The 21478-nt window shown below is 51.7% G+C and overlaps 2 protein-coding genes and 3 non-coding genes across 5 annotated transcripts; 1 reads left to right on the top strand and 4 right to left on the bottom strand.

Moving 5' to 3' along the window:
* Nucleotides 1–183: 183 nt before the first annotated feature.
* On the bottom strand, nucleotides 184–16350 carry LOC117638923 (apoptosis-resistant E3 ubiquitin protein ligase 1). Its single transcript, XM_034374140.1, has 15 exons — nucleotides 16209–16350; nucleotides 6602–6767; nucleotides 6301–6506; nucleotides 6017–6216; nucleotides 5701–5938; nucleotides 5444–5613; nucleotides 5160–5328; nucleotides 4863–5074; nucleotides 4636–4780; nucleotides 4402–4523; nucleotides 3944–4321; nucleotides 3723–3848; nucleotides 3449–3637; nucleotides 3097–3359; nucleotides 184–3016 (listed from the first exon to the last, which is right to left on the bottom strand). Exons 1-15 carry the CDS (start codon nucleotides 16240–16242, stop codon nucleotides 2914–2916), a joined length of 2721 nt encoding a protein of 906 aa, XP_034230031.1. The 5' UTR covers nucleotides 16243–16350; the 3' UTR covers nucleotides 184–2913.
* On the bottom strand, nucleotides 6846–6918 carry Trnaf-gaa. The gene has a single exon. It is a non-coding gene; the product is annotated as a tRNA-Phe (tRNA).
* On the bottom strand, nucleotides 7283–7355 carry Trnar-acg. Its single transcript has one exon. It is a non-coding gene; the product is annotated as a tRNA-Arg (tRNA).
* Nucleotides 7584–7656, top strand: Trnaa-agc. Its single transcript has one exon. It is a non-coding gene; the product is annotated as a tRNA-Ala (tRNA).
* A 3597-nt stretch (nucleotides 16351–19947) lies between the features above and the next one.
* On the bottom strand, nucleotides 19948–21475 carry LOC117645649. The gene is made up of 3 exons (XM_034385931.1): nucleotides 20599–21475; nucleotides 20289–20430; nucleotides 19948–20010 (listed from the first exon to the last, which is right to left on the bottom strand). Exons 1-3 carry the CDS (start codon nucleotides 20643–20645, stop codon nucleotides 19948–19950), a joined length of 252 nt encoding a protein of 83 aa, XP_034241822.1. The 5' UTR covers nucleotides 20646–21475.
* Between the last annotated feature and the right edge of the window lie 3 nt (nucleotides 21476–21478).

Genomic DNA, 21478 nt, shown 5'->3' with positions numbered 1-21478 from the left:
CACGCTTCGTTTTGTTTCTTGCTTCGTTACCGGTTCCTCATTGCGGACGACATCACTGTATGTGGGTGTCGACTGATATGACTGCCTCAAGAATGAGTGTCGCTTGCCAATCGAGGAAAGTAACATGACGATGTGCTGCTGTAGGGAGCCACAACTGTGAGCAAAGTTAGATGAGAGCCAGAAAACAGAGCCAAATCGTGTTTATTTTTTTATGCAGTAGCTCCATACAATCAGAGTCCTGAGATCATAGATAACATTTGTTACATGTAAGTTTCCTTCTTAACCAAGCTACATAGTTTACAATCATTGTTTAAAATTTTCTTAGTTGTCAAGACTGTTTGTACTTTTATATTACCAGTGTAGATAATGATTATTTGGTAATACTGTATGAATAGAAGGGTGCGTCAGGGACAGAAAAGCAGGTGATTACTATTTTGAGTGAAACATGCTTATCTGGCAGCACAGATAATATTACTCAAATGCCATGTTTCAACAGCAGTTTTCTCCCCGAGCAAAAAATAAAATAATGAAACTTTGTCTCTATATATACCCTCCACAAATATTCACTCCAAACTGCATGCTGTTCTTTAAAAGCGAGACTTTACAATTTTGAAGTGGACGGAGCATAGCCAAATGCACAAGAATAATGCAAAATAGCAAAATCAGAATCACAAACATTTCATGATCTTACAATAAGTCTGGGGACAATAAGTTACTTTCCCTTGCTGAGGGCTTCATGATGGAATAATAAATTACATTAGGTCATAAATAAATTTGTCACATATGGACGTGAGGGATTAAATTGATGACAATATGAGCATGGTTCCGCTACCTAACAGGTACTTTTGGAACTTACTTAGAAATATTAACAAGTATACACAAAGTGGAGCAGCTCATATTCCACTCCCCAACATGTGAGCATAGCTGGTCAAAGATAGAACCCCGTTCTTAAAAACCACAATATGGTATCAAGTTGGGCCACATGGCATGTATTGTCAATGTTATAATGTTTCTGATATGCCTAAATTTCTCCCCAATGACCTCAAAAAAAGGAGGCATCAACCACAAGCAAAATCTGAGCAAAAGTGGCAGAAACTCTAGTCAAAAACTACAGTCCTTTCCGGCAGACATTTGTGTTCTTTTATAATGAGTAAATGTATGAACAAAACAAAATTAAAAAATTAGAGCTGGAACCTTTGCATTCTGAACCAGCCATGGAATATCACATCTAGCACCAAAACATTTCTAGTGAAATCTAACAAATCATTATAAGCTCAGTTTAAGTTACCTTCTACTGCTTCTATGCAGCTAAGATTTTACAAACAAAGTCACTTCCTTCATTGATTCCAGGTCCAATAAATTGCAGCAGTTGACAGGCTAAAAATAGAACCCTTCCATTTCTGCAGCTAAGGTACTACAGACAAAAGTTAGCTTCTGCATCATTTACTACAATCTCAGCAAACATGACAAGAAAAAAAAACTCCAGAAAAACAAATGACTTTTTAAAAGAAATTAACATTAGAACAATCTTGAAGTTAGAGAATGTGAGAGGATCTTATGAAATACATAATTATTGAGGCACAACCATTGATCATATATCATAATATTTATGAGGGGAGCCCCATCATTCTTATCATTAAATGGTAATTGGTTAACAATAGAACAGCAAATCTATCACAGTTGTTTATTATCTATTCGGCTATCCCTAATCTTCCAACGATCCAGCCTTTGACAGCCAAATTTACAGATTAGGGGGCATAGCAGCCCGACCTTGCTCTCTAATCTAAAATACTCTAGAAAGGAAAATTGAGAGATCCAGGTTCCAATTAACTTTGGAATATTTGACTGATCCCATAAAAGAATTGGCATCCTCATCTGGAACCAGAATCTTTTTTCAACAACAATAAACTTGGTTCATAAAGTTAAGAAAATTGACAATCCAAGCTCTACTGAAAAGAAAAAATTGCAGCTTTGTGGTGAACAAACAACAAAAAATGCAATAGACTAAATTTTTCTGCCAAAGTAAATAGCATGAGTAATAATGTTAAACAGCTAGTGGTCAAAAATGTTAAAAACAAACAAACAAGTAAACACACTACAGTTGTTAAAAATGATAATTTTTAATTACAGGAACTAACTGTATATTCCTTGTGCAAAATGTGCAACATGATTTGATGATCCAGTATGGGATTGAATTTATGAAAATGGTCCCTTTAAATGGATGCTAATCGATTTGGAAACTTTTGAATCACAAATCTAGAAAATGGAATGTTGCAGTTAACTACTCTTTTATAACATGGCAACTCATGACAGCAAGTTGTCTTTTTAGGAAAAAGGAATTCTCAAGTAAAGTAGACGGCATCTTGCAAAATACTTGCAACACATAAATCACTTGCAAAATATAGCTAAAATCAGACATATCAGATGGTAACAACAGGAATGTTCACAAAACGATTCATTGAGCTAAACTCAAAGTCTAAAATGAGTAAAACAAAGACATCACAGCCCCTAAAAAACATTTGAAGACATAAAAAAATCTCAATGTTTTAATAAATAGCAAAAGTAACAAAACAAATCTAACTTTGACATTGAGTCCATTCAAAAGTGGAGTGCCACAAAAGATAGAAACTTTTTCAGGACACCACCTGGTCCTTTATGTCATTTACTGAGTACATTATATAAGGTATTGGTCATTTTTGTGTGACCACACTTCTAGAGACAACACAATATTTAAACAAAAAAAGCCATCTACCTATCTACATGTTTCATCTCTTTGACACACCTTACTCGCATTATGCCTACACATCATACTTTGACATGAACTTCTCAATAACACAGAAGTGTCACAACTATAGCAATAATCTTCATAGATAAATGAAAGGAATGATTTGGGATGATGGATGCAATCACTTGTTAAAACAAGCCAAACCCTTCGGCGCCTTCATTGATTGCAATTCGTAGGGCCTTCTCAAACTGCTCGTAGCTTTCATATTCAGGTAAACACAATTGGTTGAAACTGAAAATGACAAAAAAAGCAACAATTAGGAAAGTTTCAAACACATTGTGGTGCCAAAATGTTTTTCCTTCATGACTAACCAGGTATGTGCTGTAGGTAAAGATCCAAAAGTAGGAGCAGCAGTAATCTGAAACCGAGGGCTGAGCTCACGGAAGCCTCCAGGAGGCAACTGAGAACAACCAGTTGTAAACTGAAGAAGCCGAGCCATTTCCTCTTTTGTGAAGTTAGAAACAGCTGTCCAGAACCATTCAAGAGACCGACGGAAATCAGCTGAGCCACCATTGATGACATGATTTGCCTTGAAGTCTGATACATTGTATTCCTCAGTTCCACAGAGTAACAGCTGTTTAAACAATACAAGATATGATAAAAAACATTTTATTTAAAATGTGACAAATTAGATAAAAATTTCAATACATGTGTTGGTTTTACCTCAAGTTCATTTTCATCAAAGATGCTAAGCAGGTTGTCTGGGACAAGATCAGTGAGCCCTTTAAGAAATGCCTCTACTTCATCTCTAACACTGGTCGCCAGACGGTACTGAGCTAAAGCATCTAGATATTGTTGTTTGGTTGATTCTTGGACACGAATTTTGGATCCACTTGGAATCAACTCAACAACCTGAAAAAAAATAAAAAATTGAAATGAGCATTTTTTAGAAATTGAAGAGAAGAAAAAATTAAATATTTGATAACAGTCCACATACTTGGACAAGTTGGCCAGCCCTGTCATACTCTTCTTCCACAAAATACAGGTCCATGTCTTCAACATTATTTTCCAGAATATACTTAATTTTGCTCAAATACAGCTCAGGATCATCCTGCTCAAAATACTTTACAAGATGGAGAGGAAAGAAAAAGTAAATCAATGACAGGATTATTTCCAGCAAAACTTTCACGTGGTAAGAGGCAAGTTTGAAATACCTACTTTGTAATGAACTCTGAGGCCAATAATTTGGGCAAGAAATGATCTAGTGAACCTGGCCCGGACCATTTGTCTGTATCCACCCCCAAGAGATGATTCATACAGACATTTGCCAACAATGCGACCAGCGAACTCCAAGTGTTTCAGTTTGAGATGTGGAGGCCGTTTGTGGGCTGGTGAAGGGTGGACAAGTGCCTGCTGATTGCCTCCTTCGCTGAACGCGCTGAAGAGCATGTTCCTTGAATCGAAAAGCGATGCACACACCAATTCAAACCACTCTCGACGCACTCCTCCCCAATCAATTCCTTGCTCTCCTATAAAAGCAACTTCAAAGTTTCGGCACCAGTCACCAACTGAGAAATTCTTTGTGACTTTCATGGACTGAAAAGTAAAATCGGTCGTTGAGGGAAAACATGTTTATATCAATCCAAGAAGCAATCCAAGAGCGAAATTCCACTTACAGACTCTAGTAGTTTCTCCCGCAGTACCCGCAGATTCAACTTTTCATGGAAATGTTTCTGGTGCATTTTTCTGACTTCATGGTAGAAAAAGTCTCGTTTGTCTTTGAATGTTTCAGATCCTCCTAAAAATAAAAATAGACCATTAAATAAACAAAAACAGAGAAATGACTGATTTTTTCAATCTATAACAGATGGTTTGTCAAATAATGGGATAAGGACCATCTTGTAATTTACCTATATTTTTCAGAAGGAAGTGAGTAAAAGTTGCAGCTAAAACATTTCTATCTCGAGCCACTAATTCTATTTTTGGTTGTGAGCCGTCATCTATAATGAATCCAGGTAGACCAGAGTGTTGGTTGTTGTTACCAAGGTAGATAAACTGAAATCATAAATAAATAATAGATTTTGATTTTATAAAGAAGAATGCAATCAAACTTTATGAATATTTTAAAGAAGAATACCTTAGTTGAGGGGCAAAGACGAAAAGTGTACAGCCTTTTAGGAAAGAATTTCAGAACGTAATCTTTGATGGTGACCTGCTTAGGGGAAACATAACAAGCCACACGCCGCGGCTTTACCAGTCTTTCTCCATTCAGGCTTACAAGACGCGCTTCATAACAAATATTGTGGTTCTTTGACGCAACATTCTTATACACCAAATTTGCATCATTGGCTGAGGGGAGGAGGAAAGAACAGTGAGCAGTGCAAAATCAAAGTAAGAAGAAAGACACTAAAAAATAACTGGTTGGGGGTCTTACAGGAAAGGACAATGATGTCAAATTCTCCATTGTTAAGTGGGACTCCATTATAGCTCACACAGGCATGGTAACAACCCTCAGGGATGATACATATAATGAGCTCAATTCGAAATGTGAAAAGATCATACTCCATATTCACTGTGCAATCAGCTGGGTCCGTGCTGCCAACCTGCCACAGAGATAGATAGATGCACTCATAAATAATTTCTTAATTAACTACAGCCCAAGTCATTAGAAAAAATAAGTTATTTTCAATTTAAATTTAATGGTCATTCAGAACTTACTCCAGTTATGTTCACTGCATATCCTTGCAGAGGATCCTCGTCTTCTTCAAAAGAGCACAGATTATTGAATTCATCCCTTGGCTCTATGTACAATGGATAAGGTGTTTTGGCAGTACACACAACAGTAGAGCTGTGACGGACAAAAACTGTGTTCCTTGGATTTGGTGGTCCTAATGTAACATAAAAATTGCATTAATATTTCAAAGACCCAACAATAGCAGCACACAAGAACAAATCCAACAGGAAAGAAGATTTACCGGGGAGGAACTTCTTGTGGAAAGGACTTCCTTGAACGTGGCAACTACCCACTAATACAACAATACGGTACACGCCAGCATGACGTACAGTGAATTTGACTTTTGCGATGTTTGCTTTAGATGGCTCAGTACCACCTAGTTCTGACAAGGTAGCTATGCGGCGCAGCCCTTCAGTGACCTCTACTACAAGACTATCTGTGTCACATATTGGGTATGGCTGTCCATTGCGTTGGTAAAACTGTAAGACAAGAAAAAAATATCAGTTGGGGTTCTCCCCTTTCGATTATTAAGAGAACATTTTTAAAAAAATACTTACACGGACTGTGAATGTTACAGTTTCACCAACAACAGCTGGTTCATCCCACTCAAAAATGACAGTGCAATTAGAGGGCAAAAGATATTTGCCCGTAACATATTGTAGAAGAGACGTCTTAGCTTCAGGAGCGAGAGAAGGCTGGGTCATGGCAGCCAGCGTAACCAGGCCCGCCACAGACACCGACACAACCAGCATGCCGCCTAGAACACACAGGCAATATATTGAATTCAGTAATTAAAGGGTATTACAAATTCTTACATGATTAAACTGTCTTTCATCCTCACCCCATGTCCATGCATCCTCATGTTGACTCTCTTTTACGACACCGGACCACAGTTCGGTTTTCAGCCACTCTAGTTGCTCCTTAGATGAAGGAAGAGTCTGTCGAGCGGCAGACCAAAGAGCAAAGTCTTTGCCCACCAACTGTTGGGCTCGACTATCTTCTAGCCAGTACACATCCTCCAGAGCTGTTACATCTGCATGTATCAATCTAGAAAAACAATTTTTTTAAATAATTAAAAAAATGATGTGACAGCCATCAATTTTTTTTAGTGAAAACAAAGCAAAATATGATGAGGTAAATACCTGTGGTAGTGCTGACCAAGGCCTAGCTGGTTGAGCCACCTCCTGAGGATCAGCCTCTGTCGCAGGGAATGTGCCGCCCTCTGCAACCTGGCTTCATCGTACTCGGGTAGTTCCGGAAAGTCGGGTAGTTCTGTCAATGTAGCGCAGCTAACAAGGCTCGAAATACCTGCAACATATTAAAGTTCACTGGTTAACTTCTAAGAAAAAAATTTTTTCTTTTGAATTTTTTTTTATAAAGAGAAGGTGCCGAAACCCGGGATTGAACCGGGGACATTTAGATCTTCAGTCTAACGCTCTCCCAACTGAGCTATTTCGGCTGCCGGTATTGAGACACCTCAGATATCCCGAGACACTGGCCGCGTGAAGGCCGCCGTCCCAAGATTACAAAACGGCATCGCATCGCTAATGAAGCACCGCGACACTGCGACACAGCCAGGCTACTTTTATCACCCACTCGCAGTGCCAGCCGGGATATAAACTTCGCACAGACCTTTACTTTTTCAGTGGGCTTTTTTCTCGAGTATTTTACAGGGGACATACTTAAAAGGCATCAAGCAAACAAAGATAATAGAAGTTCCACAAAAAAATTCTTTTTAATTTTTAAAATTATTTTTCTTTGAGCTAAAGATAGTGCACCCGATCCTGCCAAATTGTTTTTCTTTGAGCTAAAAATAGTGCACCCGATCCTGCCAGGATTCGAACCTGGAATCTTCTGATCCGTAGTCAGACGCGTTATCCGTTGCGCCACAGGACCGCACATTCCCCTGAGCCGCACGGGCGTCGACATCAACGTGTCCCGAGCAGCTGTTCTCCCCCCACGTGTACTTCGGTTCGGCTTCGGCCGGTTCGGCGCGACGACGAGCGCGCGCGAGGCGAAGGGCCCGCCGCGCCGCCTGAACTTCCCGAACTCGAATCGCGCGCGCGCACTGACCACCGACAAGCGGGCCACGAGGAAGGCGCGCGAGGCGCCTCTCCCCACCAAGGGGGTGTAGCTCAGATGGTAGAGCGCTCGCTTAGCATGCGAGAAGTACGGGGATCGATACCCCGCACCTCCACTTTTTTTGTGGCACCGCGGCTGCGACGGCAGTTTAGCGGGCTCGAACCGGCATAAGATCAGTTGTGGTCTAGCCTTTCAAGTCAAGTCAAGCAGTGCGCGCCGGGAGCGCAATGGGTTGCCTGCGGTCCGGGCGCGCCTGCCCCGGTGCGTGCGTCGCGTGCGTTGGGTTGCCTATCCCAAAGGCGTCGGGCTGGGTCGCGGTGTGCGTTGGGTTGCCTCGGAAATCAGCCCGCAGATCAGAGATCGATGGGTCGCAAGGGGCCACTGTGGGCGGTCGGTCGTTGAGACGCGACACATGGTTGCCGCGGCGACGGGACGCCGACATGGGCCGACGGGGTGCCACAAATTGATTCACAACGGGCGCTCCGGCGGCCGCCCCCACCGCCCCACTTCCCCAGCGTGGCCGCCCGCATGGGGGCGTAACCACGACACCCATTTGTCAAGCCACCGTTAAAAACACGTCGTGAAAAATAACAAGCGGTCCTGGCGGTCCACGAGAAAGCCCTGCCGCTGGCCCTGCCCCCTGCCACAGCGGGCGCGCCTCGGCGGGGTGGGACATTGCTGCGTACGCTTGAGCCTCCACCACGCGTGGAGTCGTCATGTCTCCAAGGCAGCAGCCGTCCACGAGTGCGAGAGAAACAGAGCGACGACATCACAGTGCGTGGCGCGCGTGATAAAGAAAAACACTGTTCGCGTGCAAGGAATGCGAGCTCAGCGAATCGCGATTGCGCGTTCAAAGTGTCGTAATGCCGCCTGTGGACATTACGCCATCGGGCTGTTGGCAACTAGGCGGCCACTAGGCGGCCACTAGGCGGCCACTAGCCGGGCCTTGATCCGTCAAGGGCTCGCTGCACTGCTCGCAGGGCGACACAAGGGCAAGGGCGGCACACGGAGCGGCACACGGTGGCACACGATCAACACAGCGCGTGGCGTTTACCTAGGGCACCCAGGGTGATCCACCACGTCACTCGCCGTGCTGCGTGCTGGCTGCCCCAGGGCTGCCCCAGGGCTGCCCCTTCCCCCGAGGGGCCATCGACCTGAGGCCCGGGGGTCCGAGCCCGAGCGGTCCGAGCTAGCCGCCGGCCGTCCGCGGGGAAGACGGGAGATGGAAGATCCGATCCACCGATCGGAAAAATAACAGGAAAAGTAGCGATATACATCGGCAACTTTGGCCCGTCCCGTACATTAAGAAACGTACGAATTTCTCCTATGTTTGACCCTGACGGGAATTAAATCTGAGTCTGGGGTTAAAATAAATGTCGTTTTCGTCATCAGCACCCTCAAAAACATCAGAAACAATGCAAAAACTCGAAAAAAAAGAATGTTCCAAAAATACCCCGCTGGGATTTGAACCCGGGTCCGAACTTCTCCGATTTGCTCGAAACTGGCACCATTGGTTTTCTCTCGTCGCCCCGATTCCAAAAATACCCCTACATGCCCTCCTAGCTGCATCCGTTGCCGAGATCCTCCTCGACCCCATGTAGACCATGATGCACCTGCAGCAGCGCCCCCGGGGCTCGGATCGGATTTGCTGCCACCGGGCGGTTCTTAGGGTCACCCAAGGAGGCTGCATACCAAATTTGGTCAAGATCGGACCACGGGAAGTCCTCGGACGAACGAACGAACGAACGAACGGACGAACGAACGAACGAACGGACGCACAGCATGCATCATACTATATGCCCGTCCCTCCGTCATTTTTTTACAAAAAATAAACGGGACGGGCCAAAAAAGATCGACCGCGCCCTGGAATTGTACCAGCAGTCACGGCCTCCTGGACGAGCTCGCCGGCACCGCCACTGTTTGGCCGGCGCGCTTTTTACGAGATGACACGTAACAAAATGACGAAACAGTGGACAAAACGCGCGGGGCAATGACCTGCGGTCGCATCAGCCGCACGAGCCGCCGTGGCCTGCGTAGGGTGGTCCAAAAAAAAATGAAGTTGCTCGGATCGTCCAACGCCGCCCGGATTTGGATTCTACATGGAAAAAAATGAAATACGTGTTTTTTCCTTTTTTGAAAAAATGATTTTTAGGACCTCCTCAAAGCCCTCAAAGTTTTTAACAGTGCTCTTAATAGGAAAAAATCGTAACTTGGTCATTTTTTGACCGATTTTCAAAAACGAAACGGGGATTTGTTCGTTTTTGAATGCTCATTACGAAAATAAATATGCCCAACCCTCATTTTGGTTTGCCTAACTTTCAGGGGCAAAAAATGACTATATTTCGGCCCAAATTGGCAAGAGTTTCAGTTTGTAGGCCGCTACAGCCACTCCAAGACCTTCCTGTCAGCATGGCGGGGTGCCCCCACCACTAGGCAAGCCCCATGAACAGAAATGAGATGCCGAGTGCAATTTGCCTACCTCACAGGGGCATCAAATTGTGGATTATTTCGAAAATCTATCACTAGTGGTGTCTCTTGGGGCCTCTGGGCACTCAGATGGGCACGCTTTCACCCGGTTCGGTACCCGCACTACGTGATAAGAACAAACAATGAGAATTGACTGTTGAGCACCTCATGCCTTCCTCTCAGGACCAGAAAAACGTGAAAATTTAGAAAATTCCTTTATTTTGATGGCTTTCCTTGTGGCCTTGCGTGGTTGCGTTTCCTCGCGTCAGCAACGTCCATTCCTTTTGTTTGTTCATATCACGTAGTGCGGGTACCGAAAGCGTGCCCATCTGAGTGCCCAGAGGCCCCAAGAGACACCACTTTTGACAGATTTTCGAAAAAATCCACAATTTGATGCCCCTGTGAGGTAGGCAAATTGCACTCGGCATCTCATTTCTGTTCATGGGGCTTGCCTAGTGGTGGGGGCACCCCGCCATGCTGACAGGAAGGTCTTGGAGTGACTGTAGCGGCCTACAAACTGAAACTCTTGCCAATTTGGGCCGAAATTTAGTCATTTTTTGCCCCTGAAAGTTAGGCAAACCAAAATGAGGGTTGGGCATATTTATTTTCGCAATAAGCATTCAAAGACGAACAAATCCCCGTTTCGTTTTTGAAAATCGGTCAAAAAATGACCAAGTTACGATTTTTTCCTATTAAGAGCACTGTTAAAAACTTTGAGGGCTTTGAGGAGGTCCTAAAAATCATTTTTTCGAAAAAGGAAAAAACACGTATTTCATTTTTTTCGATGTAGAATCCAAATCCGGGCGGCGTTGGACGATCCGAACAACTTCATTTTTTTTTGGACCACCCTAGGCCTGCGCCGTGCCGCCGTCGGTCGCCGTGCACTGGACGATAGGAGGAAGTGGCGGACGTCCCGGACCTGGCGGAGCAGTGCCTGGAGGACGACGTCGACGTTCTGGTGCACTTCGAGGGACTCAGGCACGGGGGGCTTCCCCACAGCACGACCAACTGTGCTACTATTTTTTTCAATAAGGTCTTTAAAAATTCTGTAATTGAATTTTGTAAACGAAGCTCCACTCCACTCCGTAAAAATGGGGGGAACTGTCTGACCGGCGCTCCGTGGGACCAGGACCAGCATCACGATGGGCAGGGATGCACTCGGCGTGGCCGCGGGCGTGGCGGTGACACTTTGGCCCGCATTGCCTCCCCGTCCCCCCCCTCCTCCTCCCCGAGGAGTGATTCAATCGGAAGGCCGCGCCCAGACGCACTTTGGGACCCACTGTCCGACTTACTGCGGGCTGGTTCCGAACAGCGCTCTGTCTCTCTCGCACCCGTGGGGCGCTCCATAGAGGTGCGAGAGAGGCAATCAGCGACGTCTGCCGGCAAGCGACAACTCGGTTGCCATGCACCAAGCAGGGCGCTGAGGCTGAGACAATCGGATTAGCATTAGCGACTCCTTCGCATGCAAAACGCGGCGCGACCTTCGCTGCGGCTCTGCTGGCCAGGGCTGCCGGGGGCGCCGCCACCGCCACCCCCTTACAGAAAAATACAGTACGCTTTTAGTCCCCAAACAGAACGCTTTTGGTACGCGTGGACTAGGTCGCTTTTAGTCCCCTCCGACGAGGGGACTAGTCCGCTTCCTGGCCCAAATGTACCAAAAACCGCCCTCAAAGCGTCCTAGTCCGCGCCGGACCGGTACGCTTTTAGTTCGCTTTCGGTGACGGGGGGACTAGTACGCTTTTAGTCCCCGTCCGATTCCGAGAGTCAAAAGAGAGGGCCGACACTGGGGGAGGGGCTGGCATTTTCTTTTGAGGGCGTCGGTGCTGATGGTAGTCAAACCCCCTGGCCTTCGGTGATGTGGACTCCTCTGGATCCTCGGTGTCGACGTCGCTGCCCACTGCGCTAACCTGAAACACGAGGACTGGGCCCGCAGGCGAGCCTCTTCACTGGCTCAGCGCGGCTCGGCGCCCAGCGCTCCGCTCGCACTCAGTCTTCGCTCTCTGGAGGGCGCCAGAATAAAGATAGAGAGATGCGGTTTTCGACGCGGATATCATGATTAGATACTTCGTCACAAGCGCACAGGAGTGCTACGGGAAAATTGTTTTAATTTGACCCCGAGGTAAAGGTTTGACCCGAAGAAAACTACACGAGCTGAAAATTGCATATCGGCACTGTTTCATTGTTTTGTTACCAAAGCTGAATCTATTTAGTGACTAGATTGGCGACGTGGCATTAGTATCTTACTGGCAGATTGTTATCAGGCAGCATTTAAAACTGTCGGATTACTTTTACCATGATTTAAACTACGGTAGAGACATAGGCTACGTAGTTCAAAGGGGGCCCCCAATATGCCCCTTGGCAAACTCTTCGCACAGGGTACCGGAGGGCAAGAAGAATGTGCGGCCTCTAAGACGACGGCAGTGCGTGTGGCCCATCGGAGGCGCACACTGGTAAAACTAAAGCGTAACTCTATGCTTGAGTCAAGCATAAAGTTACGCTTGAAGACGTTACGCTTGAAATCAAGCATAGTCGGAAATTCCCCTTGCATTTAGATAGGGGAAATCTTGGCGAATGAGCCTGTTACGCTTGATTTCAAGCGTAAACTAATTACGCTTGAAAACAGTGGGTAATACTACGCTTTAGTTTTACCAGTGCACTGGGTCGCTAAAGGTTCGCGTTCGTGAGGACTGGGTCGCTTTTGGTCACCGGCAGAGCGCACCAGTACGCTAATAGTACCCGTCCAGGGCGGACTGGGGCGTGATGAGGCCGCGTTTCGCGTACTCCGAGCGAACTAGTCCGCTCTGCCGGTGACCAAAAGCGACCTAGTCCCTTCGCACGCGAACCTTTAGCGACCTAGTACGCCTCCGACGGGCCAACGACGCGTCCTATTCACGCCCCAGTCCCGGCAAAGCGCACCCTTCGCGAACCAGTCCTCCTTGTTTCGATGACCAAAAGCGTACTAGTCTCACTGCGCGCGCACCAAAAGCGACCTAGTCGACAGGGGAGCGACCTAAAAGCGTCCCGAAAACGACCCAAAAGCGTACTGAATTTTTCTGTACGGGCCCCACTGGAAGGCCCCCCCCCCCAGCCCCAGGGGGGTCGTGGCGGCCACCAAGCCCCCTGTAATCCGCCTCTGGGGACGCCAGATTAGGCGGCGCTCGCCACAAATGGCTGAACCGTCGCTACACTGTCATAACACTCACCGTCAAAATAAAACTTTTTTATTTTTCTAAATTTTTTTGTTTGGGGTATACGCAGGTGCTGGTCGCGAACAGAGAAGGGAGCGCCGTCACCTCAAGCGGTGAGAAAAATCAAGAAAATGAAAATGGCGGGCTAGCTCTCTAGGACTCTAGAGCGGAGCGGAGCGGAGCGCCCCTGCAGGACGGCGCGTAGGCCGGCCCGCCAAACGCACCTGCGCAGCGGCAGGCTACCTGTCTGACTGCAGGCGCCGGCTGGCTCCGAGCCGCGAGTCTGATGTCCATCCGTCCGTCTATCTGTTCGCCCCGCGAGTGCAAAGTGTCGCCAATCTAGACCGCGCATTTCCAAGTTGCCACTGACCCTAAGAGCCAGACGGGGCAACGCGGGGCAGCCTGGCCCGAGGCCTGGCCGCCGCGACGCCGCGACGCATGGACACGCCCCTCGACCCCACAGCTGTCGGATGATTTAATGTACTTATTGCCACACTCACTCGCGTACACGTACACACACAGGCAGAGAAACGCGCATTAGAGAAAGGCATGCCAATGACGAAGCCTGTTTCCTTGTGAAGTCTGATAAGGGCGCGTCTTGGTGCACCCAGACGGACGGACAGACAGACAGACGGACTACGGGAATGAGGAAACGGAAAAGAAAGGCAGACACTTGCACGGCGGACTCAAGGGCGCGGCCTCTCTCTTGAGGCGGACAGACAGACAGGCAGGCAGACAGACAGACAGAGACCGGGGGGTGGAAAAGGAATGCGTTATCACACTGCAAACACGTGCAATGCACGTTTCGGCGACCTCACGTGACGCGAGTGTAGCGTTCCTAACCCTTTAGGTCGAACCGCCAAAAAACAAGAAGAAACAAATAAACTGCCAATTAAAACTGAGACCCAAGATATCAGCGCCTCAAAAAACAGAAGAAGCTTTTATCGAGTTTTTTTTTATTAACTTTATTTAGACTAGTAGAACATGTCGTGGCGCTAGTAGCCTACATAGCTGATTGTTTTCCCAAGTCAAAAAGTAAACAAAGCTGTTTTCCCCGTGAAAATGTTGTTGACAGTTCACCACCATCCCCCGGCGCGTGGAAAATTTGTCCGAGTGTCGGAGAAGGGTAGAAGGCGGGGCGTGGTCGAATGGGGCACGCCGGTGGTCGGTGGCCGCCCTCCCTTGCCCAGCAAGGCCGCTCCCACAACGGCGCGAAAAAACTTTCCTATTCACAGTTCCCTCGGGCTTTACCCCAACAGTGTTGTTGTAGTCCCTGTTTGCGGAGACTACCCCCGCCCCTCTCCCTCTCTCTCGGAGCGTGCCGCGTCGCCGCGCGCCGCCGCCGCCTTGCGTCGCACGACAACAAACAGAGCCGCGTTTGCCAAAACTGCGCAGTGGACACCTGGACCGCCCGGGCGAGGGGGAGGCCAGCTTCAAAATGCATTGAAGGGAAATGGCAAGAGAGAGAGGGGATGGTTACTCTCACGCACTAGGCTGGTTCGAAACTTTCCACTCTACCTGGGCTGCGGACATGATTGTAGTATGGGGCATCTTTAGTACTAACTACTCATCATTATCTCTCAGTGCCTTGCAATTTCACCGGATTTTTTTGGCAAGGTCTCCATGTTCTTAAAGCAGGTGGTTGTGACTTGATCCAACACCGACTATGACAAACGACTGCCGGACGCTTTGCCGCGCACTCGCGCGTCCCCGAATCCTAAGGTCAAAAGCTTCCGCGAGGCCCAGTGATCCTAAGCCGATCTGGGACACGTCGTGGACGTCGTGGTGGAATCTGCCGCGCTGTGCGGACCGTGAGGGACGGTGCGGGACGTCCAGAGGTTTGACGGCAGCGACGAACGGAGGGAAAAGAGAGAGGCCGAGAGGACCATGCAGTGGCGCGCTCAGCGGCGCACAGCGGAGCTTTCCGCCCCGATGTAAACAGTAATTGACCCAAAAAGGAAGGGTCTGAATCCGCGGCGCGGTGCCATCGGGTTCCAACAGGACTCCCACGCACGTGTGGGGAGAGGTTGGGCGCGGGATGAGCGAGCTTACACAAAGTGAGGTAATGCGCGGTTGGGAAGGGTTAGGTGAGGTTAGGTGGGGTTAGGTGAGGCGAGGCTAGGCCAGACGGCCTGTCTGTTTGCTGGCCTGGATAGGCGCGATGTCGCGGGCAGACGAGATCGTTTTGCCGCCAACAGATTATCTAATCGGCTGTCCAGCGATACGGCATAACGGATTCCCATTGATTCTCTTTTTTTTTTCTATTTCATCCATCTGCCGCCAGCCGGCCGCGGCCACCGGCAGAAGGGGTACGCGTGCAAGGGGCACTGAAACGCATCCGTTGAAAAACAAGTCCATCCCGGCATTCCATCTCAACATTTCACAAATAAATTGTAGCAAAACGCCCGATAATTATAAATGTTTTCCCCCACGATTCTTACTTCTTTCTTTTTGGCGTGTGTAATGCGGCCCTCTCCGTCTGCCGCCCCTACTACTTTCGGCCTGTCGCTATCTCTCTCGTACTTCCGCGCGGCGCGCTGGGCGCGCTTGGGCGTGCTGCAGATTCGAACACACCCGGTGGTGGCGGGCCCGGCAAGGTCGTCGCGTTCTCGATAACGCCGTACACGGCGGTAACGGGGTACTCGGTGGCGGGCGGCGCCAAGGCGGCGCGACCCCAACGACCCGCGGACTCGCGCCAATGTCGCGGCGCGTGTCGCCAAGGGAGTGCTCCCGGTGAGGGGCTCCTCGCGAAAGAATCCCAGAGAGAGGCTCCCAGTGTGAGACCCACACTGCGCACGTGTCGGGGCTGCGTCGCTGACTGATAGCGAGACATGTGTGGTTTTGTTCGTCACACGAGTGCGTGCATCGCCCCCCAGAGGCCAGCACGGAGTAGCACGGACGACCTAGTCCTGCACCTCGAGTACCTCCAGAGCCCTGAGGACGGCCTGGGACTTTGGCAGGAAAACGGAGCGAACGGCGGGGATTCGAACCCGCTCCCCGCGGCGGGCCTTACCGGACGAGGCGCTGCTGGACGGGTGCAAGGACATGCCGATGGAGCGGATCTCGCACGACTCGGCCGCCAGGATGGAGGACGACGACGACAAGCAGAAGACGCCCTCGTCCGGCGAGGACAGCGGCGACGTCGGCGACGTCCCCGGAGTGGTCCCGGGCGTGCTGCCGATGCTGGCCAGGCCCTGCAGCACGAGCCCGGACAGGTCGTCGGGCGGCGTCGGCGTCGGCCGGGCGGGGGCTCCGGGCCGCTGGGGCCCCTCTGCCGCGTCCGGGGGGTCCGGGGGCCCCATGCCGTCAACGGTCAAACTTCACTTGGTCGAAAAATGGCGCCAAAAGGGGCGGAGGGACGAGAGAGGACGGCGAGGAGGGTGTTGGCGGCGGCGCCGGCCAGGACGGCGTCGTGGAGGTTGTCGTGGAGGTTGTCGTAGAGGTGGGCCCGGCATTTGGAGGGAATGTAGGGACGGTTTGGACCCTGTAGACCTGCAGCGGCTTCATCTGGAACGCCACGCTCCGTCACAATCTCACTCTGGCGGCAAAGGTGGGCGATTCCACTGCGGTGGTTCTGGAGTTCGAATGGCCGGTTTCGGGGCAAGTGCTCATGTCAAACAGACTCTATCCAGCGTGAACGCGGCGGTAGTTAGCAGTGTGCCGAATCGGGTCGGGGAAACGAGAGAGTGTTGATCAGCGGCGGAATTCCTTTTGGCTGCAGCGAGGGCGTATCTGCGAGGCCTTGCAGGCAGGCGCTCTCTCTCTCTCTCTCTCTCTCTCGCAGGGCGCCCCACGAGTGCGAGAGAGACAGAGTGTGAGCTGCACGCGCCCCGCACCACGCCTGCAGCGCGTGCCGGCGAGCCATGGGCGGGCTGGCGGGCTATCGGTCGTGGGCCCCGAGGCACTCAACCTTCCCCGTTTCATTAAACACGGTTAGGACTGGTCGGGGAGGCAAGGGGACCGCCGCTAAATTCGGCACCAATGGATTGCTCCGGACGAGGAAACCATTGGTGGGGTCACACGTTCGGTTCGAGAGAGTTTTGTCCGCCTCCACCGGCCTTTTAACCCGCACTGTGCCGCGGTGCGTTTCAAAACCGTCTATTGATCCCGATTTAGTGGTTTATGCGCGCTCCCTTCGACCCCTTGCGTGCCGCCGGCCTGCGGCTGGCTCGGCTAGCTCGGCTTGCGTGCGAGCCGCCACTAGTGTATGGCCCACTCTAACAAAGCCTCATTTCATTTTCCTCGCTTTCCCACCCCTTCTTTCCCTCCGAGGGAAATCGGATCTCGGAAAACATAAACAAAGCAGAAGGGAAGGTTTCCACCACGATTGACGATCGCCCTCGCAAGATAATCCTGCGTGACACTAACCACCGTGAGGGTTTCCAGAGGGGAAATTCCGGGCTTTCCCAAAACGCGGTCGCTGGAAGATTTTACGGATGCTGTCCGGGACTACAGAGCCAGCGAGCCAAAGCGCTTGGCAACATTCAATTTTGTTGACACGCCATCGTTCGGAATCCTTGCGCAACACTGCACAGTGGGTCAGAAGACCGGTGGAGGCGACCCAAACTCCAGACGCGTTTTGAGCTCCAGAGTCGCTAAATGGGACTCGAACCGAACGTGTGACCCCACCAATGGATTGCTCTCCGAACGAGGAGTCCATTGGTGGCGTTACACGTTCGGTTCGAGTCCTGTTTAAGTGACTCTGCAGGTCAAAACGCGGCAAGAATTTTGGCCGCCTCCACCGGTCTTCTGACCCACTGTGCCCCTGGATAGAGTCAGCCTGACATGCCGCACTGGAAACTGGAGCACAGTGTCCCAGCCCTTAGGTAGAGTCCATTCGCGGGGGGAGTTCCACGCCAGCGAGCTATGAGCACCTGCCCCGACCCGGTTATTCAAACTCCAAAACACACGCAGACACAATCAGACTCACACCTCGTCGCCCAGCGCGCGGTACCCGCCGTGCGCGCCCCGATGGCTCCCGGCCTCCGGACCGGTCCACCGACGCCAGGCTGCGCCAGGCGAGAGTGACGGGCAGGGTGAGCGTGGCCGGAGCGTGGCCGGAGCGTGGCCGGAGCGTGGCGGCCTGGCCACGCGGCCCGTGCGGCCCCAGCGAGCCGCGAGCAGCCCTGGCGCCTGCACACCAAGCGACTGGAGGCGAGGCGAGGCGAGGGGCCCGCGGGGGGCGCCGAACAAGCCGAACCCCCAGTCGCCGCAGCCCCCCCAACCTTGGGGTGGGGGCGGCCGGGGGCGGTCGGGGGCGGCGCGGGGGCGGCCGGGAGGGGGCGCGTGTAAATAAGTGTGCCAACGAGGTCGAGGTGAAGGGACCGGGCCGCAACGGCGTGACAACCGCGTGACACCCCTTGCGACATCTTTCTGACGCTTCCCTGACACACTGTAAAGGCCGGACGCTGTCACGCGTGACAACGTGACAGCGTGTCACGCGCGGTAACACTCCATGGAAAGCACTACCACCGCAAACGAGCCGAGTCATTGACACGTACAGGACGCACCATAGCCGCCGCTCGCGCCAAGATGACGTGTCCTTCTGTACGTGACTCATGACCTATTCACGAACAACCACTCCGCTCACGCAAAGGGAAGTCCAAGTCGGCAAGCGCCCTCCTACGTCGTTGGAAACGGAGTTGATCATGGCATAAAACGGCCTTGCCGCTGAAAATGGGTTGTAAGTGCACGGCTGGGACGTTGGGCCGTCCCGTCCGATCGGGGCCACGCCGTGAAGGGCCATCAGTTACTGTCCAATCCCCTATGGGGTGCATGGCAGCCTCGACGGCAGCTCCAGAAAAGGGGCAAGCTGCAAAACTGCTCTCTCCTTTTTTCTCATCTCCACTTCTTCTTCCTCCTTCTTCTTTTTCTTCTCTCGCTGCGGGATGTTCGTCCAATGAAGCAGGAGGGGCGGGGAGGCCTCACAGAAAGAGGTAGCGAGATGCAGAACGTCCTCCCCAGGTGCGGGGCGCGGCGGCGAGGGGGGGGGGGGCTGCGCTGGTCCAGATCAATAGCCAGCCTCCCGCAGCGAGTCCCTCCCTCTCTCTCGCTCTCTCCGCGGCGAGTGCGCGCCGGCCGACAGAGGGAGGGAGAGAGAGCCCGCAGATGATCCTCGACCTTGCGGACGCCCCCTCCCCTTGTTGTCAGCTGTTCGCACTACATGGAGCAACCCCCTCCGAGCCCCCCGGGGGGCCGCGGGGGCCGCATGCAGGGCCTCCACGAGGATGAGGCCGAGGCAAGCCCCGCAAGCCCCCCGCAAGCCCCCGGCAAGCCCTGGCCGACAAGCCCCAAGGTCGGACGGGGCCCCTCAGCCCAAAGCCCCGGCGCCCCGGCCTTCGGGCTGAACAGAGCTTCGTCGCTGCGCCTCGCCTCAACGAGTGCGAGAGAGACAGCGACGTGCTGGGGCCCCGGCGGCCCTGGCTGAACCCCTTGGCCCCCCACGTGCCGCGGTGCATCCGCAGAACCAGACATCGATTGTATCGAGTCGATTGCGCGCAGCGCACCGAGCAGCGCGCCCTGGAGGGCCATCGAGACGGGGCCGAGACAGACGCACACCCTGCCCGACACGAGGCCCGACACGAGGCCCGACACGGCGCGGCCCCGCGGCGCGCCTGCCAAGCACGGTCCAGCTGGATCGAGGACGTCGAGGAGGCCAAGAGGATGGAGTGTGCAGTACACTGTCTGTCCCTCCAGCACGCCCAGCAGGTCGTCGTCGGCTCCCCCAACTTTCCGCTGGGCCCTCCGCCCTGTCATGCTGCCCTGCGTGCTGGAGCGCTTATCTCCCAGAGCCACTCGCCGATGATCCGAAGGCACTATGGAGGAACGGAGACAGCATTTGGCGCCAAAACCGCGACTCACCCAGTCGCTGCAGCAGCTCGCGGTGGTGGCCCAGGTCGTTCTCCACCAGCCAGCGGTCCGCGTCCGTCGCGGCGCCGTCGTCCTGCCCGGAGGGGGCGTCCACGACGTCCGCGGCGTCCTGGCCGGGGGCGTCCTCGGCGACGGGCGCCTCCACGATGGCGTCGTAGTTGACGTCCTCGGCGGCCGGGTGCGGTGGCGGCGGCCCCGGGCTGGGCGGCGCGGTGGCCCCGGCGGCGGAGGCGGCGGGCGAGCCCCACGCCACCAGGGCCAGCTTGGCCAGGGACAGGGCCACGGCGAGGTAGAACAGCCCGTCCAGCCACACCGAGGCCGACGGCGACGTCCAGTTGGCCATGGCGGCGGTGCGGCTGCCAACCCTGTCAACAGCAGGCACACTCTGTACTGCGGCCTCCAGAGCCGAGCAGCCGAGCGGGTGGCCCCGGGTTCGAACCCAGCCGACCGCGAGCCCCACAGAGGCCCAGGGCCAATGTGCGACGAACTCAACGCGCTGCTGGGGGCGGGAAAATTACCGCACTGTTACTAACACAGTGCAAGTAAAACAAAACGACTGGCAGTGTGGATCTGGCAGCATGTTGGCCCATTTGAAACTCCCCTAACCAGGCCCCAACACACAGACACCAACACACACACCACAAAGCAATGTGACAATGCACACTTGCCAATCTGTTGATTGGGCACCAGCACAACACAAACAAGAGTCTTCAACAGTTCACAGCGGAGAAAACTTGAGCAGACTGAACATGCCCCTTAGAAGGACAGATAACAAATCCTTAGGGGAAAAGAAATGCGTAGCAATCTAAGAGTACTGAACAAGATAAAGAATCCTTTGTGACAAAAGATAAAGAAGATAAGGAAAGAAACAAGGTAATCGGAGGGCATTTGGAAACAAAACTGTAGTCTGGGGGTGTGTCCACACCAAATCTAAGAATTCATATCTGTTCAAAAATGTTAGGCTGCCAAACTAAGATGCAGACAATAGATGAGAAGAACTTGCATGTACTGCGAGGTTAAGTACAAAAAGACGGGACGGAGGCCAACCTCGAAGCTGGCGGGGCTGGGAGTGTCACTGCGTCACTGCGAAATAAGCACATCCTGTCAGAATTTACTCGTTTCGTTACAAAGAAACTCGTGCGTTTACACCCACTCTCGCACGACGCTAAAATGTCGTCTGCTGCAGTCTGTCTTTTCTGTTTTTCTCGCTGCTGATAACTCACCGTTCCACTGACCTCAGGGTGGCATGCTCGCGACGGGGTTCATGTTCCGTAAAATTAAACGCTTCGCCCCGACTGGTCGCAGTTTCTTCGAGTTTTCTCGTCCAAGAATTAAATAAATTGCGCCTGGCTTTCAGCACTCCAAATCATTACACACTCCCCCCACTTCTCTTTCCACTCCCCCTCCCCCGCC

The sequence above is a fragment of the Thrips palmi genome, unplaced genomic scaffold (genome assembly GCF_012932325.1).
Source record: "Thrips palmi isolate BJ-2018 unplaced genomic scaffold, TpBJ-2018v1 HiC_scaffold_10, whole genome shotgun sequence".
In the NCBI taxonomy this organism is placed as follows: domain Eukaryota; kingdom Metazoa; phylum Arthropoda; class Insecta; order Thysanoptera; family Thripidae; genus Thrips; species Thrips palmi.
The sequence above is the reverse complement of the archived record's forward strand: the minus strand, read 5'-3'. Positions and strand labels throughout refer to the sequence as shown.

Excerpts from the sequence above, each read along its gene's own strand:
- LOC117638923 (XM_034374140.1), bottom strand. The coding sequence starts at position 16,242 with ATGTCCTTGCACCCGTCCAGCAGCGCCTCGTCCG. Across the intron at positions 6,507-6,601 it reads CTTGGTCAGCACTACCACAG|ATTGATACATGCAGATGTAA; the intron begins GTATTTACCTCA and ends TTGTTTTTCTAG. Across the intron at positions 3,017-3,096 it reads TTACCTACAGCACATACCTG|TTTCAACCAATTGTGTTTAC; the intron begins GTTAGTCATGAA and ends TGTCATTTTCAG.
- LOC117645649 (XM_034385931.1), bottom strand. The coding sequence starts at position 20,645 with ATGCTGCCAGATCCACACTGCCAGTCGTTTTGTTTTACTTGCACTGT. Across the intron at positions 20,431-20,598 it reads TTTTGTTTTACTTGCACTGT|GGTTGGCAGCCGCACCGCCG; the intron begins GTTAGTAACAGT and ends TGCTGTTGACAG. Across the intron at positions 20,011-20,288 it reads GCTCGCCCGCCGCCTCCGCC|TGCCTTCGGATCATCGGCGA; the intron begins GCCGGGGCCACC and ends GTTCCTCCATAG.